General features: G+C 37.6%; 2 protein-coding genes across 3 annotated transcripts in view; one reads left to right on the top strand and one right to left on the bottom strand.

Moving 5' to 3' along the window:
* The window catches only part of Tmem164 (transmembrane protein 164), a 173,241-nt gene extending 170,624 nt beyond the window's left edge, over positions 1-2,617 (top strand). Inside the window, exon 7 of the mRNA XM_087196755.1 lies at positions 2,417-2,617. Coding sequence (XP_087052881.1) covers positions 2,417-2,518 — 102 coding nt within the window. The 3' untranslated portion in view covers positions 2,519-2,617. The remainder of the gene's footprint in view (positions 1-2,416) is intronic.
* A 5,951-nt stretch (positions 2,618-8,568) lies between these two features.
* The window catches only part of Ammecr1 (AMMECR nuclear protein 1), a 131,214-nt gene continuing 117,500 nt past the window's right edge, over positions 8,569-22,282 (bottom strand). For both annotated transcript variants that reach the window (XM_087196754.1, XM_004861437.4), the window contains 3 exons: positions 16,897-16,987; positions 15,412-15,508; positions 8,569-12,986 (listed from right to left, as the gene is read on the bottom strand). In XM_087196754.1, coding sequence (XP_087052880.1) covers positions 12,872-12,986; positions 15,412-15,508; positions 16,897-16,987 — 303 coding nt within the window. In that variant the 3' untranslated portion in view covers positions 8,569-12,871. The remainder of the gene's footprint in view (positions 12,987-15,411; positions 15,509-16,896; positions 16,988-22,282) is intronic.

Genomic DNA, 22,282 nt, shown 5'->3' on the forward strand with positions numbered 1-22,282 from the left:
TACAGTAATGCTTCACTTCACAAACACACCCAATAGCAAACAATTCAGTTCACAAAAGCGCTCGGCAAAATTTTGCTTCCCTTTGCAAACTCCTCATTAGGTGACAAACATGAGCACGGCCATCTTCCCCACACAAACACAGCTATCTTCCCCAAAATCATAAAACAAATTAAGTTTGTAAACCGAGGTACCACTGTATATATTCCCAATAAATATATATGCACACAACTACTAAAGTCAATAAATGAATTCAATAAAATAATTAAAGGATATATAAGATCAACACAAAAGAAGCGGTTGTGTTTCTGTATGCCAGTAATGAACAATTTGAAAATGAAGAAAACAATCACATTTACAATAATATCCCAAAGAATAAAATAGCTAGGAGTACATTTAATTAAGGAGGTCAATAGCTTATACACTGAAAACTACAAAATATGCTGAAAGAAATTAAAAATCTAAAGGGAAAGTTATCCTTTGTTCATTAATTGAAAAGTACCATTAAGGTAGCAGTCATCTACAAAGCTATCTACAGATTCAGTGCAATCCTTATCAAAATTCCACTGGTTTTTTTTTCCCATGATGAAAAAGCTAATCCTCCACTTCATAAGTAAGCTCAAGGGTCTTGAATAGCCAGACTCGTACCTCTTCGTTTTGAAACTTACTACAAACCAACAATAATCGAGGTACTGGCACAGGATCAGATATATAGACCAATGGAATACAATAGAGAATCCAGAAATAAACCCAAATTTTTATGATCCATTGATTTTTTTCAGCAAGGGTGCCAAGACCATTCAATGGGGGAAAGAATTGTGTTGGGACCACTGTATAATCACATGCAAAAGAATGAAGTTGAACCCCTGCATCATGGTTCATACACAAATTACCTCTGAATATTTCACAGACCTAATACAATGGCTAAAACTACAAAACTATTAGAAGAAAACAGAGGTAAATTTTCATGATCTCAGATCTGGCAGTGGATTCTTAGATTCAATGGCTAAAATGGCTAAAGGACAAGCAACAATATAAAAAACAGATAAATTGTACTTCATGAAAAAAGAACTTTTGTCTATAGAAGGGTATTGTCAACACAAAAAAGACAAGCTACAGAATGGGAGAAAATATTGCAACTCATGTATAATGGTTTAATATTCTGAATATATGAAAAACTCTTACAACTCAACAGCAAAAAAGCAATCAAATTAAAAACTAGGCAAAGTCCATGAATAGTGGCTTTCTTTTCCAAAGAAGATAGACAAGTAGACAATAAGGACATTAAAAAGTATTCAACATCCCTAGATATTAAGGAAATTAAAACTGTAACATGTGTGTGTTAATCAGCTTTCTGTTATTGTAACAAATACTTTGGATAATTAATTTATCAAGTGGAAATGTTTATTTTGCCTCATAGTTTTGGAGGTTTTCATCCATGGTCAGTTGATATGTTGCTTTTGGACATGTGCTGAGTCAGTACATTATGGTGGGAGTAAATGGTAGAAAATAACTGCTTACCTCATAGCAGCTAGGAAGCAAAGACAGGAAAGGGGCTGGGGTTCCAGTATCCCCTTCAAGAGCATCCAAGTGACCAGACATTCCCACTAGGACCCACCTCTTAAAGATTCCACAATCTCCCAGTAGCACCACAGGCTGGGGACCAAGTCTTAACACACAGACCTTTGGGGACATTTTATCAAAACCACTTCACATCCATTAAGATGAGTTTATTTTTTTAAAAAAGGAAATATTGGTGAAGATGAGAAATAGGAACTCACGTAAATTGCTGGTGGGGATATAAAATGATTGAAGCCACTTTGGAAAAAGTTTAGTGGGTCCTCAAAAAGTTAAAACATAGAATATCCATATGATCAAGTAATTCAGCTCATAAGTATATACCCAAATAACCATATGACCCGATATTCCACTCCTAAGTATATATACAAAAGAAAAGGAGTATGTCTACACAGAAACCTGTACACCGAAAGAAACTGAATATCCATTATGATAGATAAACACATTGTTATATGATGCAATGAAATGTTACTCAGCTATAAAAAGGAACATAATACTTAAACTACAGTTTAGATGAACCTTGAGATTATACTAAATAAAAGAAGCCACACACAAAAGGTCACATATTCTATGGCTCCATTTAATATTTATCCAGACTAGGCATGTTCACAGACAGATTAGAGGTTACTTAGGAGTTGGGGTGGGGACTGGGGAGTGGCATCTCTAACTGGGTTTCAGGTATTTTTATGAAGTGATAAACTTCTCTCTCTCTCTCTCTCTCTCTCTCTCTCTCTCTCTCTCTCTCTCTCTCTCTCTCTCTCTCCCTCTCCCTCTCCCTCTCCCTCTCCCTCTCCCTCTCCCTCTCCCTCCCTCTCCCTCTCTCTCTCTTTTTTCTTTTTAGGGTGGGGGGTACCAGGAATCGAACTCAGGGCCTTGTGCTTGCCAGGCAGGTGTAGCACCACCGAGCTACAACCCTGGCTCCTATGAAGTGATAAACTTTTGAAATAAAAGTTGGTGGTTGTACAACATTGCAAATACACTAAATATTACTGGAATCGTATTCTTTAAAGTGATTGTTGCATCAATTTCATCTCAATAAAAGAAAATCTCCAAAAATTGGGGTTGAAAATAATGGAGTTTCATTTTCACTTTGAAGTGTCCTGTACACTCTAGAGCAAAGGATGTTGCCTGCACTTTGCCAGCCTAGGGTTTTTAGCCATGTCTGTTTGGCCTTCTTCAAGGCTGCAAATTGTCCTGGAGTGATAGAAACCCAAATGGGAGATGAAGGGACCTACTAGACCTATCTACTCCACAGGAAAAATCCCATCCAATTTGAACAACCAGACAATCCCCATGTTTCACTTTTACAACCATTCATGACTACCATGGATGATTAGATGTGCACGGCACAATGAACACAAACCAAATCACCAAATGACATGGCTTCACGTACACAGGTCCTGTCACCTACTTCTGCCCCTGCCACAACTCTGGGAAAGGGGTTGTTTTAGTTACTTTTCTCTTGTTGCTAAGACAAATTACCCAACACCCAAAATTAAGAAAGGAAAGGTTATTTTAGCTCACAGTTTGTAGATGTTTCAGTCCATAATCGGCTGGCTCCAAGGCAGGGTGGCATGGCAGACAGGCAGAAGGTAGCAAAGCAACAAGGGAGCAAGGGGCCTGACAAGCCTCTGTCTCTTATATTGTATCCAGGCTACCAGGATTAGGGTGGTGCCAAACCAATAAGTGGACTAATTTAGTAATCACCTACCCTTAATCCTAGTGCCCTTGAGCCTAGCATTGCACCATGAGTCAATTCCAGCATCACACACTCTAGATTCAGCCACCTCTGAAAAAGCCCAGCCTATGACTGCATGAGGCTTTGGGAGGACATCTAGAGCCAGCCATAACAGAGGTGATTGCTGACACCTGTGCCAGAGGGTGGCAATGTCTTTACACAGAGTTCCTGGAATTCATTTGGATGTTTGAAGTTTAGGGATATCTCTGCATTGCTCACACTAACACTGTTCTTCACAAAGATGGAGTTTTCCACAGTTTGTAGTCCAAGACACCTTGTTATTCTTCCAGTATATGTGGGAATGGGGAATATGATGCCCCCAACCAGCTGTCTGGCCAGCCGCTATGGTCTATGGTGATCTACACAAATCCATTTTCATATGCTGGCACATATGGTAACCTTGGAGCATTCCAAAGTATCACTTAGGTGGAAATGCAAGTTTCATGAGTATAGCAACTATAGTTTCAAATCTGCCTAATGTTCAGGAAGTGGCCTCAACTCTCAGCAGCTTCCTGTCAGTTACAATGTGATTTAAACATTCTATTGTGTACCAGTTATGCTTCCTGTTTTACAACATCCCAGATTTAATACTGTCTTCCTGCCTTTCCCATGTAGCAGGTAAGGCAGAAGGTTGGTCTGATCATTTACCTTTACCATTCTTTTCCTCCTGCTCCATGAAGGGATTTTCCCTCATGGGGTATTTGTTCAACCATTAAGCATTACTGTAAACTTTGTTCTCTTCCTCAGGCCTCAAGGCTTCTTAAAGCAATTGGCCTAGTCTCTGTCTCTTCTTACCTCTGTCCTGCTCATGGGATGGGCCTCATCTCTCAGATGGCAGCTTTGCAGTATGGAGCACAGCTTTTAGTCACCAAATGCCATTTTATATATCCATAAACCTACTTTTTATACGCTCACATAACTTGTCTCCCAGCTACCTTGCACATTCCTGCTAGGGAGCAAGACAGCCACAACATGCAAACAGTAACCATCTCGTTTTCTACTTACAAATCATGATTGGGTCAAATATAGGGTGGTTTGTGGCACTGACATGTTTGTGGCACTGACAAATGCCATTTCCAAATGGGCAGCTACAAGTATGCTTTAATGCTACTCTGAAGTGGACGCCATTTAGTCAGCCCACTGTTGTCTGGAGCCTGGTCAGAAGGACTTTTTCCAACTAGATCAAACTTCTTGTATGCACCTCCCAACTTTTTAGCTCAGAGTGTACTGTTAATTTGTCTTACAAAATTATACTAATTCATTCTGAAACCAATGCTGTGTCTCTGGGGAGACAAGCACTCAATAAATATTGATAGATCACATCGCGTTCAATATTTGGAAGGAAAAGCGCCCCCGCGCAAAGGTCAAATAACAGCTTCCCAAAGCTCTCAAAATAACTGGGAATGGTGGGGCTCCAGCAATGGTTTTCAGATAGTCCTGTGAGATCCTGGGTTTCTGTTCGAACTGTTCCCAGTTTCCACAAACACGACATCCAAAAAGCACATGTGTGTTTGTTTACATATGTAATATTTTAAAACTGTAATAAAAACTGAAGAAAATACTTAGCAGACACCTAATGTGTTACATCCAAAATGTCAAGCAAAGACCACCAACAGGTTAAGAGGAACCTGGAAGTTGATTCATTTTTGTTGAAACTTCTGAATGATGCTTCTTTCTACCTGAACTTTTTAAAAGCTTTGACTCATTGGTTCAGAAGCTTATGACTACACTGGATTTTAAAAACTTTTAGGCCTGTATGTACCCATTTTCATAAAATTATACAAATAAGATACACGATCTTCTCTGTACAAACTGGGACTTTCTTGCTGTTATATAGCCAAATCAAAATACAAAAATAAATGGGAGTCTTCAGACTGTAACTCCACATCCATCATCACCCCAATTACAAATTTTTATGTCATTAAAACAGCCTTGTTCTCTTTAACATTGTAAGCAACTGGTATGCATTTGTACCTTACAGCCATGGAATACCACTTTAAATCTCAAAACCTCATACTTTTAACATAATGAGGTACCAGCTAAGATTTTGATTGAAAAACAAAGCTGCTTATTCCAACCATGGAGGGAGACTCGTGGGTGAACAAATTGCCTGTCCTTGTGAACTGAAGGTGTCCTATTAGATGGGAGCACAAGCTTAAGGATGCTGTTGTAGCTGTCGAGCACAGAGGCATACAATGCAGTCACTAACTACATGCTCTAGACTTAGCACACTCTGCATCTTATCACTGTCAAGCTAAGTAATCATCTGCAGTGATGGAAATCTACAAGTGCCTGTCAGTGATTATTTATATAAAGCATATGCCCCCCACTTGCTCTCCGACTGGGTCCATTTAAAGGACTTGAGATACATAGTCACTACCCTCTGAACATTATGTAGCAGTGTCCATCTTACCTACGGCTTCACTTTCTGTGGATTCAGTCACCTGCGGTCAACCAAATATAGAAAATTCCAGAAATAAGCAGTTCGTAAGTTTTAAATGTCACACTGTTATGAGTAGCATGATGCAATCTCACACCATCTCCCACTTGGGATGTGAATCATCCCTTTGTCCAGCATAGCCACAGTGTACATGGATGGGGTGATCAAAATATATGGGATAAATGTGTTTGAAGCAAGGGAGAGTATTTTGAGGGTGATTAATAGCAGTGTCTTTTACTATAATTCATTTTTTAAAAAATTCACCATATTTTTAGATCACACCTCATGTATGCTACCCACCTTTTAGTCACTTAGTATCCATTTCAGTTATCAGACTGATTGTCACAGTATTAGTGTATTTATGTAACTCATTTTAACCATTTTAATAACATTGTTACATTTGTCCTATGTTAGTCAATATTTCCTTCTGTTCTTGAGATTGTTGATTCAAGGCTTCATTTATTTTTTCTTTTAACATTTCCTTCTCTCTAGCATTTCAAGGAGCCTCTGATGCTGAGCATTTAGCAGCTCTTCACACTTGTGTGCTTGTTTCTCAATTGCAGAGATGTACTGTTTTTCAATAGCTACTTGTTGCTTCAATGAAGACTGCAGTAGTGCCTTATATTCATCCACAATGATACCAAGTGCTTCGTGGCCCATTTTCCTCATGTCCTCCAATTCTTGTTTATGTTTTTCCTGAGCGGGTCCCACCACGTTACAGGTTCCTCCGCAAAGGAGGTCAGCACTTGGTCTCGTGGGCGGTGGCGACTGCGAGGCTCTGTCCTATGTTATTATTGTTGCTGTTAATCTTTTACTGTGACTAATTTATAAACTCAACTGTATCAATAGGTGTACACAGCGAAAACATAGTATATTATAGGGTTTGGTACTCTGTGGTTTCAGGCATCCACTGGGGGTGTTGGACTGTACCCCTTATAGATAAGGGGTGACTATTGCACATTAAAGTATAATTTTTTTGGGAAGTGCTGAAGATGCAACCCAGGGCCTTTCATGTTAGGCAAGTGCTCTAACACTGAGCTATACCCTCTGGCCCTAAAGGGTCACGTTTTTTAAAACAAGGTTGTAATCAGGTTTTTGGGATGAGGAAGTAGACTGGCTTCTGAACAGTACTTGGGACCTAACGCAATTCTCCCCATTTCTTGAAAGATTCTTCCATCAGGCATAGTATCTGGTACACAAGGTTGTGCCATGGGGCCATAGGTATCAAGGAAGGCCTTTTATTGCAATAGCTAAAAAAACAAAGCTTGCCTCATTTTTATTCTCCCATTCAGCTTTTCCTTTTGCAGATAAAAGCCTGAGTAAACAGAAAAGAAGCCCAGAATTTAACCAACCCAAATGCACACTTGACTCACTCAGCTCATGCAGTCAATGCTGCAGAAAGTGGGAGGAACCATTCTGAGTGGGTATTTACTGGCTCTCCTGGTTGGCAGCTCTGAACCAGGTGTAATTTCCCCACAGCACTTTCCCCTAGCTCACACTGATAGAGTCCTGTGGAAATGACAATTATTTCCCATCAACAGAGAGGAAGTGCCTCATCCCACACAGCTCTGCTTGCCCTCTAAAGCAGTAGACCTATTTAAAAGGTGTCCAATGGGACAAGAAATCTAAAGAGGAAATGCTGAAACTCTGGAAAGAATTTAGGTAGGTGGAGTACAATAAGTGAAGTTGAAGTCTGTGCAGACCACTGAGTTAACCACTAATGCTATAAAAAAAAATGTCGTGGGCTCGTTATTTCATTCCACCTGAAGCTATTAATATTGTCCAAATCATTAAAAAATCTTATGTCTCATTAAACACAAATGATGAAAATGAGTAAACCCTGAGCAGATGGCTGATTTAGCAGACCACTATTTGAAACCACAATAGTCTTTTAGGATCTAAGATGGCTGTTTTAAGTCACCATAATTGGCATAAGCACGTGTCATAAAATTCACGTGGCACCAGGGCTTTGGGCCAATGTAACAGATAATTGTCCTGCATATATACAATTAGCAACCAACCTGAAAATGTGCAGGATGAAAGTGAGACAGCAGATGATTTAGAAAGAGCCAGAGGCATTTCAACAATGTCCTCTGTAGCCTTTCCATAAGGAAAGACATAGGGCAGCAGTTGGCAGCGGTAGCACTCCAGGAGCTTCCTTTCTTGATGCAGTCTCTTATTTGGCCCTTGAAAGTCAGTAACACTAGTTGCCTTACCCCACACTCAAGCGTTTTCCCCAAACTTGACTCAAAGGTAGCAACCTGGAATGGGAAAAGTAACTGGTACCAAGTTTTAAGCGTATAGTGTACAACTAGTGTTAGTGTAAGTATGTGTGTGTTCTGGGTGGCCACATCTTGGACATTTTCAGAGTTATGTCCTGTACTGAGAAAATGGCCAAGCCTTCCTCGATGGCAGAAGAAAGGGCTCCTACTTCATCAGGTGATTTCCCTGGGTAGCACTGCTATTGTCCATCACCAACTCACAAACACCCAGTGACTACTGACTGATTTGGAAGCTATCTGGAACAGGCTTAAACACAGCTAAACTTTCACTGGAATTCAAATTTTAAGCTTGCCTCTTTTGTGCCCAGGTTAATGTACATTACCAAGCTAGGATTCAGACTAAAAGATGGCATCTGCAAAAAATATGGCAGGGAGCAGCTGTGGGCAGGTAAGCTTTCCCAACTGCTATTTGGAACTAAATCAGTATCAGTTCCTTAATTATTTTCAGAGTCATCAGCTGTTAACCTTTTTGTAAGAAGTACCAATGAGAACAAGAGCCTGTGATGAGACTGATATAATAAACAAATGATAGCTCAGTATTAACATTTTATTGGGTAAATGATTTTAAAAGGTAATAACAATAGTGTCAAAACTACTACAATATCTTTCCACAGTCATACCATACAGACCAACATAAACCTTCTCATATTTTTCTTTTTTCTCATTTTTAATATTTTAAAGCCATACATATCATATAAAATGCCCATTTTCAATAGTTTCTTTAAACTATTAAGCAATTAAATGTTTAAGGAAGGAGGACCTAGTTATACTGGAAGGGATTTCAGGTAATCTGTGATTCTTACTGTAATCAAAAAACAGGTTACTAAGAAAGAAGGAAAAGAAGAGCTACTCCAGGTAGCTTTTTGCTCATTACAAGTCTCACCATTGCATCACCAAGAACTCATTATGCTGGTGACCGATTCAAAGTAATTTTGGGGAACATATAAAACACTAAAATAACTTAGAAACTAGATCCAAATATTTCAAAAGTAATCAACTTTGATATACAAAAGCAGTCAAAGGTGGTTACAAAAGTTTATTTTCTCAGTGCGTCTATGTACCAGCGCAGTTACTGGGTCCAGAGCAAAATAAAAAGTTCATTTTCTTTTGAAACAGTAATAAAAAAACAAAGAAAAACATATCTTTGTATATAAAGGATCAATGCTGGTCTTAAGAATAATGTAATCAGAAACCCTTAAATCGAGAGGCACACAATAGGTTTCTGCTTTTAAAAATAAAAGGAAAGTCACCAGTTTATTTAAATGGAGGAGGTGCTCACACTCCTCAAATAAACTTAATTCAGTTTAACATCACTAGCAAAAATCACTTAGAAACTGTACAAAAATAAAAATGTTAACACATTTAATCCTGCAAGGTTTTTGTAAGGACTGGAAGGCAGGCTTTTGAAGCAGCATGTGGGCACGGCTGGGGGCTTCTTTGGTTTGAACTAACACACGTAAGAGATGGAATCTATTCCAGATGACAGTTTTTAATTTCCTGTACATTTGAAGACAATAAAAGAGGCCAGTATACAAACTTCCGGTGTGCTGGGCATTAGGACTGTATGCACTGGACTGAAAATCTTGAAACTGCTTTAAGTGGGGGGAGAGGGGAAGCAAGCCTTGCACTTCCTCCATCAATTTCAAAAACCTCTCATGATAGGGGAGACTACAAAAAGTAGTAGCACAGTCTTGTGCAGTCAGAAGGCCACTTAAGGGGTGGGGGAACAATTGTTCTTTCAGAATCTGGTACCTGGCTGACCTTGTTTAAGAACAAGAAAACCCTTCCAGAAATGGAAGCTTTTTGCTACATACACCACAGTAAAACACATGCTGTTTTCCAAGAGGAAAAATACCCAATTGCATTTGAAAACAGAAAACTTATATGGAACTAATTAACATTTAAAAGGGGTGATGTAAACTCTGTGCTACTCCAATGAAGTTCAAGTATTACTTCTGAGCTGTTTAAAGATCACTGAACTTGTACAATATTCTGGTGATAAGAGTGCAATTCACATTTGTTTTTCTGAATAAATAAACCACAACTGGCTAGAACACAACCTGTCCAATTAGAATCTTCATCTGAGTTAAAGACACATGCTACATATTTCAACATGTTCAAAGTTAATTCAAACCACATATTTAACAATTTTGTAATATAAGACAAAGTTAAAAGGGTCTAGCATTTGTTTGAAGCACACCATTGCAGTTTGTTTAACACCCTTTACACTACAAAGTCTTTTAGTCAACAGCTACTTAGAGACAAAAATGCACTGTGCATCAGTTTAAATACAAAAGGACACAAAACTATCCTTTTCCCCCTAGCCATGGTGGGAAATATTGCTGACCTCGTCCTTTGAAGCCTGCAGGATGGTTATTTCTTCAGTATAACATTATTACACCGGTAAGAAAATCTGTATAACATCTGCATATATCAAGGATTTAAAAAATCTGATATGATTTTAGAGTCCGCATGACCAGTCACGTGACCTGCTCAAGATTGAATAGCACCGTTAAATATATACACACATATGTATGCATGTATGTGTAAGTAAATGTATACATGCACACATATGTGTATGTAATAGATCTTTTCTTTAAAAAAAACTTCTAACCATAAGCTCATCCAGGACAAGGAGCCTGTTGGACTGATGAGATGATAGATAAGATGGATTTCACAACAATATTGGTCTATTTTGTCTCTTCAGTTTGTTTCATTTATCTCTTTTTTTGCAGCAGCAGCAGCAGACAATATCATTCAACTTGTGCTCAGTTTCCCTATAAGGGCAAGAAAAAGTCTCTATAAGGTAGCCACTTGTTTTTATACTGAAAAACTAATCTACTCCAAAATGCTCCCAAGTAGAAATGACAGGATTTTAAATCCCTTTCTAAAGCTCACCAGCTTTTTCTGACTTATCTCTGGGTTCAATGAAATTGGCTACCAAGATCGCATTTCAGGCTAACAATTGGCTTCTTAGTTAAGGCATTACAACTGAAAATGGTTATTTCAACAATGGATGCGGTGGATGAAGGAACATCAACAAACTTCTAAGAACGCGTGTCAAAAACTAAAGCAGTATGCTTTGCCCCAGTAGCAAGCAGAAGGAATTCAGCCAGTATCTTACAAACTAGAAAAGGACTTTTGAATTGTGAACTAGCAGTCTGTCACCTGTCACAGCAACTATATGCATTTGCTATATCATTTTGATATTCAGTGACATCTTATAATTTAGAATATATATTCTGCAGCATACTTTTATTCATCATTTGATATACTGATTCCCTGTTTGAAAAAAATTATATATTTTCCCCAAATCTATCTATCTATCTATCTATCTATCTATCTATCTATCTATCTATCTATCTATCTATCTATGTCTATATATATACTACCATCAAATGAAGGTCACCTATCTCCAGAAACATCTGTGATTTTTCCTGGGGATATACGTATGGACCTTCTATTGGTAATCAGTAAGTTCTCTTTTGCATCTTGGGAAGAATCGCCCTGCAAATGAGCTAGGCTGTGACTAGAGCCTATCTGAATGCCAACTCCATCTTTACAGGTTTAACATAACATCTTATCAACATAGTAAACATGTTTCTATTAAAAGTATGTAGTGCAGAAAGAGATTCAAGTTATTTCATAATATCTCTGAAATTCTAGTATTGTTCCAAGACAGATAAATATATCTGAAATCATGGCATAGATCAACTTTTGTTTTACTAGATTATCTTTCCTATATCTTTAGATGGTAGCTAAAATTGTCTCTGGCCAATCATGACTTATTGAAACCTAAAGGTAACAAATTTAAATTAATATAGGCAAATGTCTTTTTGGTTATTTGCTCAAAATAAATTTTTTCAGCTAAAAAAATACTTCAGAGTAGGGAATTTGTCTAATCTATTGTTTCACACATTGAAACAATAAAATTTTAGAAGAATATTTCTCTAAATTGCCTTTCCTCTAACCCCTCTTAATTCTACTTAATTATACTCTTCTCAAAGGCACTAAATTCTGCATCTGCTCTTTCTAATATTTGCCGCTTTTCAAAATGATTTCTGTGGCCTATTTATAAGGCAGTTTATACTTTGTTCAAACAGTGTTTTAGTTTGTAAATTGGTTCTATAAAGTGTTGAGGCAGTCTCATCTATCTGTGATACCAGTACAGTAGGCATAAATGGTTTCTCATTCTCTGTGACAAGCCCTACCATGGACCTTCGAATTTTTGCTACTACAACTAAAGTTAATAGTTTAACCATGGGGAATACATATTCTTCAGGACTGAAGACTCAAATTCTAAGCTGTCATAGCAAAATGAATTGTGGGAAAATTAACAGGTAATATACAAATACCTGAATTTGATATGAATTACTCTCATACTTAGCTATCAAAAAATAACTACCTTATTGAGGAAAACTAAAGACTCCTAAAACAAATCTTTAAAAATCTTCACACTTTCTTCCATCCACAGTTTAAAGAAGGAAGGAAGGGAGGGAAAAGGAAATAAAAAGGAAGGAGGGCAAGGACAGAAAGACATAAACTTGACTGAGACAGCAAAGCTAAATACTAATATTGTAAGGAAAGAAAACCCAAAATGTTATATATGCTGCAAAAATCCCTCAATGATCTAAAATAATAAAACAATCTTCTTAACAAATGCCATTTTCCTACCCGTTACCATGATGCTAAGTGACGATGTCAAAGCTTCACCATGGCAACGGAAACTATCATCATAAAATAGTACAGTAAAAGAGATAGCTAGACCAAGAAGGTGTAGAGTCTCCTGGGAAGAAGTCTGCAGAGAGGCCCAGTGACTGGTTGTGCAGCTCAGTGTCAGGAATAATGGTTGTATGGCGGAAGGGGATGCCCAATGCCATTTTGAAAATGATGATGTTGGCGATGAGCAAGGTATTCAGCATAACTCAGGGTCATCTTTTCACTACGGTATCTGAAAGAAAATTGAGGTAGAGAAAAGTTAACATCAAGAAATAGGTGACACACCATTGTCAGAGCTATGAGGGACTCAAGAGATAAATTTTACAGATGAGGAAACAGGAGCCTAGAGAGAAGCAGTGACTTCCCACATTCACACAGCTAGTAAGTAGCGAAACTGACACCAGAACACAGGAATCCAAACTCTGAGTCCAGTGCTCTTTCTGCTATAATACTCCTTGTTTTAAGATGCTCTAGATTACCTCTTGAGTCCCGGTTTACTAACAGGAAGAAACAGGGGAGAGTCAATCTTTTAATCACACATGCATCTCATTCACTTGACTCATTATCTTCAAGATCTTTCACTTGTCCCTCTTTGACCTTTTTTCTACCAACTAGAAAACTTGGCCTTAAGTAACAACTTTTAATTCTGATACAAAAGCCTTCGCTTTCCCCAATGTCTAGCTTTCTTTTCATTGCCACATTTCTCAAAAGAATAACGTATAGTTTTGACCTTCAATCTCCTTTTCATACTATTCCCTGGCCCAGTGTCCCTTAGCTTCTGCTGCCACTCTTCCATGGAAGCAGCTCTCAGAAGTTCTGCCTTTGGTTCTGGTAGATGTTTCCATTATGATACCACTTCTCACTCTTTCTGAAGCTGTCTATCCCATGGGTTCTCCCCTTGCCACTCAGACTGCTTCTGATGTCTTTGACTGCTCATCCTACCCCTGCTTTGGAGGATTTTCCTAGTTTCTATCCATGGTTGTTGTGACTCTATATTCTGTCCCATTCAGTGAATTCAATCCTTATAGCTTCAACTATGTATGACCTCTTTACAGATACCAAACTGTCCTTTCTAGTAATGAGCTCCGGACTTGTACATTTTCAGTGATCTACTCGACATTTACATATAGATATCCTATAAAGTACTTCAAATCCAGAACTGATACATAACCCTGACTCTCTCTCTGTATTCCCCATCTTGCTTGATAGGATGACCTTGGTTCCTTTTATCTAGACTAAAGCCTTCCTTATTTCTAAGTGATGACCAAGTCCTTTCATTTCTTCCACAATATTTTCATATCTGTCCCTGCCTTTCTTCCTATTCCACTGCCACAGATCTAGTTAAAGACCTTCCACTGCACTTCTTTTGGAATGCTGCCATAGATTCTCAGATATTAGCAATTTTTCCTAGTTCATTTTCCTGTTTCCAGTTCCAATCTTATACTTCCCCAAAGCCATCTGTTTGAAATTCTATAATGCCTACCAATTGCCTACAGAATCAGGTCCAAACTTCTTAGACTAGAACAATAGATTCTCCATGGTCTGACTCAATTTACCTCCTAGGCCATATTTTCCTCTAATGACTACCTTCTCTATGTGCACAGAAAGCCTAGCCAAATCAGACTGTTTCACATTCCTCAGAACTTACTTTTTACTGTGCTGCCTACATGCCTGGACTGACAAGGTCTTCAAGGAATATCTTTATTTTCCACCTGTCAAATATTCCACCCATTCTTCAAGCCCAGTCCCAAATCCAACTTCTCTTTGATACCTTCTGTTACCTTTCCATACCCTCCTGGAATTCCTCTTTCCAACTTTATGATCTTACATCATCCATCATATTTTGCCCTATAGGATAAAAAATTTTCTGAGACAGGGTTTCACTTCACAGCTCAAGCTGGCCTTGAACTCACTAGGTAGCCCAGGCTGGCCTCCAACTCAATCCTCCTATCTCAGCTTCCCTAATGCTGGGATTACAGGCATACACCAGCACACTAGAACCTATAGTAATTATTTTTGTACATGCCTTTCTAGTCTCCTCTACTGTAAACTCGGTAAAAACAGAAACTGAGGTATTTTCAAATTTATAACTGCTCATAGCTGAGAGGAATCCATTTTTAGACTACAGGCACTTGATGCAGTTTTCTGGAATTGAAATAAATGGAAACCACAACCCATTTTCCTACAATGTTTGCTATTTTTTCCTTTTAAATAAGTATCCCTATTATTCCATGATGAAATTTATTTACCATTCAAGTTTAGCTCAATTGCGTTTTTCAGTGAGCTTCCGTCGTGGACATATCACCAAAATTCTAAGGTTAAATTCAAATTTAAGGACTGTTTATCAGAATCCTAGGGTTCTGCTAGGCAATGTCAAAAGCTACCCAACAGCTTATTCTGGTACTCTCTTCAGTAACAGTCTCAAGACTGTACAAAACCAGAGTAATCACACAGAGCTAATGATGGAAAGGATGGGCTCATTCATCATACAAGCTTTATTGCCAAACAGTTTAATTGTATCTACCATCAGTATTGCCCTGCAATTCATTTCCATTGTTTCAGAAAGGGGAAGCAAGTATAGTTAGAGACAAAAGAAATCAAAGGAATGAGCATCAAAGTGTATTGATTAGTCTTGTGCCAGAAAATCCCTTCTGTACCTGGTCAGTTTTATGGTTTTCCTGAATTCATTAGTAATTGGAGCTTTGTATCCTCCTTTCCTTAGTAAGGAATCTATGGTCTGAATATGGTCCCATCCTGTGGAGAGTCAACCAAATAAAGTATCAGTCAAGTACATGTAACAGGCACCTTTGGTTAACTACAAAATGACTTTGTAGAGGTCAGCTATCATTGTAACCAATGCCATCAACTCCTTTGGTCCTAAACACAATCATACAGAAGAGCTACAAAGACAGGTTCATCCTGAACCTTAAATTCTAGCTATCTGTAATGTCTAACATTGGCTTCTTTATCTCAACCGCATTCAAAGGCAAAGAGTCTAAGAGATTGGCAAAAACTGCTCAGTCATTATCTCTGTAACAAACAACAATCACTGTATTCCACAATCATTGATATCTCTAAAAGAGAGGGAAAAGCCTAAATGTTCTGCCAACTCAGTAGTATTTAAGGCTTCTACACTACCTCACAGCAATTGTTGATCTTAATTATATCTTCTGTAACCCATGAAATATATTTGTGTGCAATATGCAAGAGCATTTTTATTGACTATGATATGGATGATATCCTAATACCTGAGGCCCTCTCTTTCTTATGCATGCTTTATGGAGTCAATGATACTGTAGGATTAAGACATTTTCTAAAGCAATCCAAATAAATCTTCACATAACTGCCTTAAAGACTTTGTTTAGGGGTTCAATGACATTAAATTTTTTGTTATGTATCTCATATTTATTTGAATAAACATAGGTAACAAAATTTAAATGCTTTCTGATAAGAAAATCTCTATAAAAGAGATACTCATTTCAACAAATATGAGGATAGAATTTAGTAGTGACTAAAACAGTCAGAATACTACACAGTAATGTTATTTTGTATTGCAGTGTTGGTTCGTAAAGGTCTCTGCTATGTCTTGTGAGATAATAAATGTTTGTTGATTAGGAGGTGCAGATCAAGCACATGAGTCACTAATACTTCATGTATTCACAATGCTCCTAATATTAATGGGAAATCTAAACTCTTAATATTAGAAGAATGAGTAATGGCAAGCACCTAAAAATGAAACATTAGATACTGACAATGACAATGAACTATGCAGCTGTCAAATTAAAGGCTTGTTTAAGTTACAAGGCTACTTACAGCACAATGGAATAAGAGAAAAATGGCATTTCAAATTACCAGCAAATTGTTCCCTAAAATAAAACCTAATGTTCAAAAATCGTGCTTTTTTTTTCAAAGTATACATCTGTGAGTTTATGCTGTCAAGCTTCAGGACAGAGATTAATTTTCCATGTGAGTAATTCACCAATTTGATACAGACATTGCAGTGGCAGTGACAGAAGAGTTATTTCTCATCATTTGATACTGATCAATTATCAGTTATAACTACAAGGTCAGATATCACATTTCAGTTTGTGTATTTATTTAAATTCTTCACCAGATCATATGAAATAAAGTACAACAATGACCTTGCTCCTTTGCAACCTCCGGTAGGTAGGTGGCGGTGCGTTTTGATCCTTTTTCATTGATGAATTCTATTCTAATGCCATGTACACCCACCTGAAAGAAATTGGCAGCTTTATTAGTACATTCTTCTCCATAGAAACAAAAAGGTTTTATATATATATATATATATATATATATATATATATATATATATATTTTTTTTTTTTTTTTTGGTACTGGGGATTGAACTCGGGACCTTGCGCTTGTGAGGCGGGTGGCAGAACCACTGAGCTAAATCCCCAGCCCGAAAAGGTTATAATTTAACTTTCAAAAGAATGTAGTTTTTACTTTCCCCTGGTTTGCCAGAAGTACATATCAGTTTTCTCCTTCCAAAGCTTTGACTTTGGATTTGAAGGCCATTATCATGGCCATAGAGACTAAAAATATTGATTTGCATGTGCCCAACAAGTGCTGGGCTATGCTATTTTGTCTAGAAACCTGAAACAACCATTCTAGGACTGTGTGTAGAGTAAGAGAATAGATGGCAATAATCCTGCCCCACTGCCAAACTATGACTGATGGCAATAATGAACTAGACAAAGGGAACTGATTTCAAAAGAGACAGTAAACAACTATTGTGTTTTGCAGGTACAATCACCACTTCAGGTTACATTCTAAAACTTATTGTGCTGATACCCTTCCAAACTATCTAGTATGTTTAAAACTTTGACTTCTATATAGCCAAGCAAACACTTTCAGAAAAGACTAAAAAAAAAAAAACCTGGCAATAATCAGATTGGACATTACACAGTACCTTTCAATTTAAGAGCTAAAGACTAAATCACTTTAGGGTGGGACATTGCTGCAGTTTCTGCAGGTTTCCAAGAAATTACATCCTAGCCAAGAAATTATATCCATTTAAAATGGGGAAGAAACTTGTGATAGTGCCTTTAAAAAGGTAGTCTAAGTAAGTGTGGGCAATTTCTTGCTAATGTTCTTAAAAGGTAATGTGCTTTTTTACTGATTATCATATAGTCAAAAGGAAGCTGTCTTTTCCCTTGAAGCTCATAAAGAAAAATCATTCAAGGTTCATAACTTCTTTTTAAACACAAAAATCTATTTTTTTTGAGACAAGGTTTCACTATGTAGTTCAGGCTGGCCTTAAACTCACTATGTAGCCTAGGCTGGCCTCGAACTCACTGCAATCCTCCTGCCTCAGTCTCAGAGGTAAGATTACAGGCATACGCCACCACGCCTGGCACAAAAATGAAATGTTAAAAGCATTGAATACTCTATTCCATTCTCCAAAATCTGTGGGTGCCTCAGACTAATGGTTCCCAAGTGAACTATAGGGCTCTCCAAGGTACTGGAGGGCAGATGGAAAACCAGATGAACATTATTCCCTGGGTTGGAGGCTTCTTTTCAGTGTATGTGAGAGAAGTCATAGACTTTTATTTTTTACCTTTTTGCGGACACAAAGGCCCAGAAGAGGAAAACAGGTCAAAGAAAACCTCTTTTGGTGATTCTGCCCTTAGCCTGAAAGTTTCCAATTTTTCAGGGAATATAAAGACCTCTGAGAAATCAATTTCATTCTTTCCCAGGGTCTTCCCATATCTATCCACTGCAGCCTATCAGATCTTCTGAGAAGTTTATGTTTTTTTATTAAAGCATATCTCTGTGGATATGTTTCTATCAATACTCTTACTAAGCTCCTTCTGCTAAAAATGAAACTAGGGCAGGTGTTTAAAAACTAACACAGGAAGGCCTGCCTTCCATACCTTGTGGGAAATGACTGGATAGCTGAGAGAAAATATGAGTACTTAGCTATCAGGCATCTCCAGGATAAAGGACATTATTAATCTTAGTGCCTGACACAGAAGTACAGCAAAGACAAATTTGCAACATTTTCTATCTACCGATTTCCCAATCAGTGACTTGGACATTTTTTCTTTAACAATATCAGATTCTTCATAATTTGTTTTCTAAAACATACAGCATACGTAATTTGTGCTCCATCATTCACTGAAGTAGATTTTAAATCTTCAACTCCATTCATCAAAAATCAGTCATAATGAAATTGAAATGAAATTGAAAATAATTTTGGTGCTTATTAAGATGTCTAGTCAAAATTGTGAGAGAAAGAATGTCTCCTTATCAGTGAGATCAAAGTGTCAAACAAAATCAGTGATACTTAATGGGTGGAAAGGTAATTTCTGGAGGTTTCTTGCTCCAGCAAGAATCGTTTGGACAAAAAAACAACTCCCCTTCTGATTTTATCCTAGTTGAACTAGATAACCTCTAATAACCATCTGAACTTTGACAAACTATGGCTAGATATTGGGAGTTAGTGATTTAGGCAAATGAGGGGAGAGTAATTTAGACACATAAATCCTTCATAGGAGTACATTCTGTGTTCGTCGACAAAAAATGTCAGATTGGGCCGGGGATTTAGCTCAGTGGTTTCGCCGCCTGCTGCACAAGCGCAAGGACTCGAGTTCAATCCCCGGTACCAAAAAAAAAAAAAAAGTCAGATATCTTAAAGCCTAGTAATTTAACAATTAAAAGAAGTTAAGACTGATTGTACAGTATGTGCATAAAGTTCTTTATATGATGTTAGGTCAAAATTGAAGAACATGTTGACTAAAATAATAACTACTCATGAATACGACTGACTTATTTACTTTTATATTTTGCGAAGGCCCCACCATCAAATTTGATTTAAACAAAATCAAACTTCTCCCATTTTGGTTTCAATAACACATTTATACATTTTAATTCTTTTCTAGATTTCTATGGTTCTGAATAATTGAAAGCCTCTGTAAACTGAACTGTACGTGTGATTTTTTTTTCCATTAAGTTTATTGGTACATTTTAGGTATACAAGTACAGTTACATTCCTCATTGAGATCTTGTACCTTTACATGATGTATCTTGGTTCTTATTTTTCCCCCACTCCCCAAGTGTGGTGATTTTAAGGTGAATCCTTTGTGAGAAATAATTCTTGTCAGAGGTTAAAAATATATTCCAAAAATCTATAAAGCCAAAACCAGAGCGACTCATGTTTTTCAACTAATAGAGTAAGAGAATAGTAATAATGTTAACAGAATAAAAGCATAACTTTTTGTCACTTGTTGAACAGCAGCATTTTATTTATTCTTAGAACCCAAAATGCCACCAAATAGTCATATTGAAGAGTCAAAACAGGAGAGTGGAAAATTGTCTGCTGTGGAGAATAACCAATTCTGAACAACCTGTGGAAATCATTGGTTTTGCAAATTAAGTCATCTGCACTGAAATGAGCAACAAAACTGATTCCATTTTATTTCAGGCAGGTGCCTGTCACAGCATCAAGTCCAAAATGTAGTATTCATGCATAATAAGTGAATCCTCCCTTTCACAAACTGAAAAATCCTGCAGTCCAGCAACATCCCAAATGGCAAAGGCTAAAGTTGGCAGTTATCATACCAGCTAGGTAAGAGATGAACTAGGGAACTGGGAGTTCCTGAAGCAGACCTGCTCTAAAACTTTACTACAGCAACTTTCTGTTTCTAAGGATGGATAAGGAGTTAGTATCTGGGAAAATTATGTCACCAGACATACCCCTGACTAATCCTGCCACTGTTCAAAGTACAACCAGATAGATAAAAACTGACAACTTGCAAACCTAGCCTTAGAAATGTCTGCATGTCATTTTCAAAATTACTAGAAATTCTGAGAGAAATAAATGCTTTTAAGGCCCATCAGCTGTGATAATACTGTATTCTTTTAATCACGACTGTACTTTTTGCTAGGCAGAGTTATAAATCAACTCACATGGTAGTAAATGAAATGCAGGACTTATAGATAAGAGGATATAGAATTAAACAGAGCTGTGTGCTGAGAGAACATTAAAACCAGTTCCACAGATTCCTATTTTATGCTAAAAAGGGAGCTATATTTATTCTGGTTCATTCCATTGCAAGTGATTTTTATTAATGCTATTATACAGTCTTTTGTTTTTAACATTGTTCAGAATGATTAAATATCAAGATTAATGTTAAGACCATAAATATATATCTTGATTATTCTGGAGCTGATCATTCAGTTTGGGGATTAAGCATCTTCAACTCCACCCAGCTTCAGTTCCTTCCTCTCTTGTCTATTTCTCTATTTGTTTATTCCTCTATCCAAGAGCATGTAGGCACAGAGGGTAGAGATACACACAAATTTATCAATTTTCCTACATCGTAAAAGGTTTGGTAGGGGAAGAGATTACAAATAATAGCTAAAATGAAGCCTTGGGACTGTCTACAGGTTTCATTTATCCTCGTTATCTGGTGGCTTGTTAGAAATGTGGCTTCACTTAAAACTATTATCCTGCAGTGACCCTCAACGCAAGAGTATTTAAAAAGCACTCTCTTCTATCTCATTATAATACATGGTTCATGTTATATTCCTCACAACTGCATAGTCCCTAGTCTGTTGATAAGGCAAGTGTTAGTCCTGTAATCTACTAGCAACACTACAAAAGGGTCTCACTTTTACCTGTGCAAGCTGATAATATGAATAGGCTGAAACATGAAAAAAAGCCAGCTGGCTGAAAGCATAAATGTGTATAAATTGTAGTACTATGGTTAAGTCGAATAGGTTCCATGTTGCAAATCATTGACCACTTTACCTTCACAGTACTGCTCTTCAAAACTAAATCTGGCCCTGATCACATCGTGGCCAGCAGAACCAATCTACTTCCTCAGGTGGCCAAATTGTTATAGCCAATACCATAGTCAGTCCAACTCTTCCCCATTTTCAGAACCGAATTCTGAGTTACCTTGTAACAATATGGCCATGGCTCAGTCTACTCATTTTGGGGAGTTCATCTTGAATAACAGCAGGAGGTCAAAGAATCAAAAGTTGTTTGACATGTCTTTTTGCATAAAATCATTTGGCAAAATATGCTTTGTAATGAACACAGCCAGTTACTGGCCATTCACACAGACCAACCTGCCAGGCTCAATATGGTAGTGCCACTGAATTGAAATGTAGGACTTGGTTCCTAATGAGAGGAGTTCAGGCTGTTTGGCATACCTCCTAACTTTTTGAGGCTGGCATCTTAGAAGACTTACATGTTCTTCCACAAAATAGCCCAGGGTACCACACACAGAAACAAACAATGCTTTGGACAGTTCATGGGTCTGACTCAGAGTCTGGTGTTTGTTATATTCTTGGGGCAAAAAACCGTATGTGCTACTTCTTCAAAAAACATAAAACTCATAGTGCAGCACACTCCCCTCTTGCATTCATCGCCTCACAGAACCTTCTGCCCCACCCTAGCTCACTCAGCCTTGTGACAATAGTAACTCTTCCTTTTCCTGGTGAAAGCAGATACAATAAAAAAGAGGAAATACTTCAAACTTGAGTTTTCTCCAAATT

This window comes from Heterocephalus glaber, unplaced genomic scaffold (assembly GCF_053883595.1).
Source record: "Heterocephalus glaber isolate CG9 unplaced genomic scaffold, H.glaber_assembly_v1.0 deba00001613, whole genome shotgun sequence".
Lineage (NCBI taxonomy): Eukaryota > Metazoa > Chordata > Mammalia > Rodentia > Bathyergidae > Heterocephalus > Heterocephalus glaber.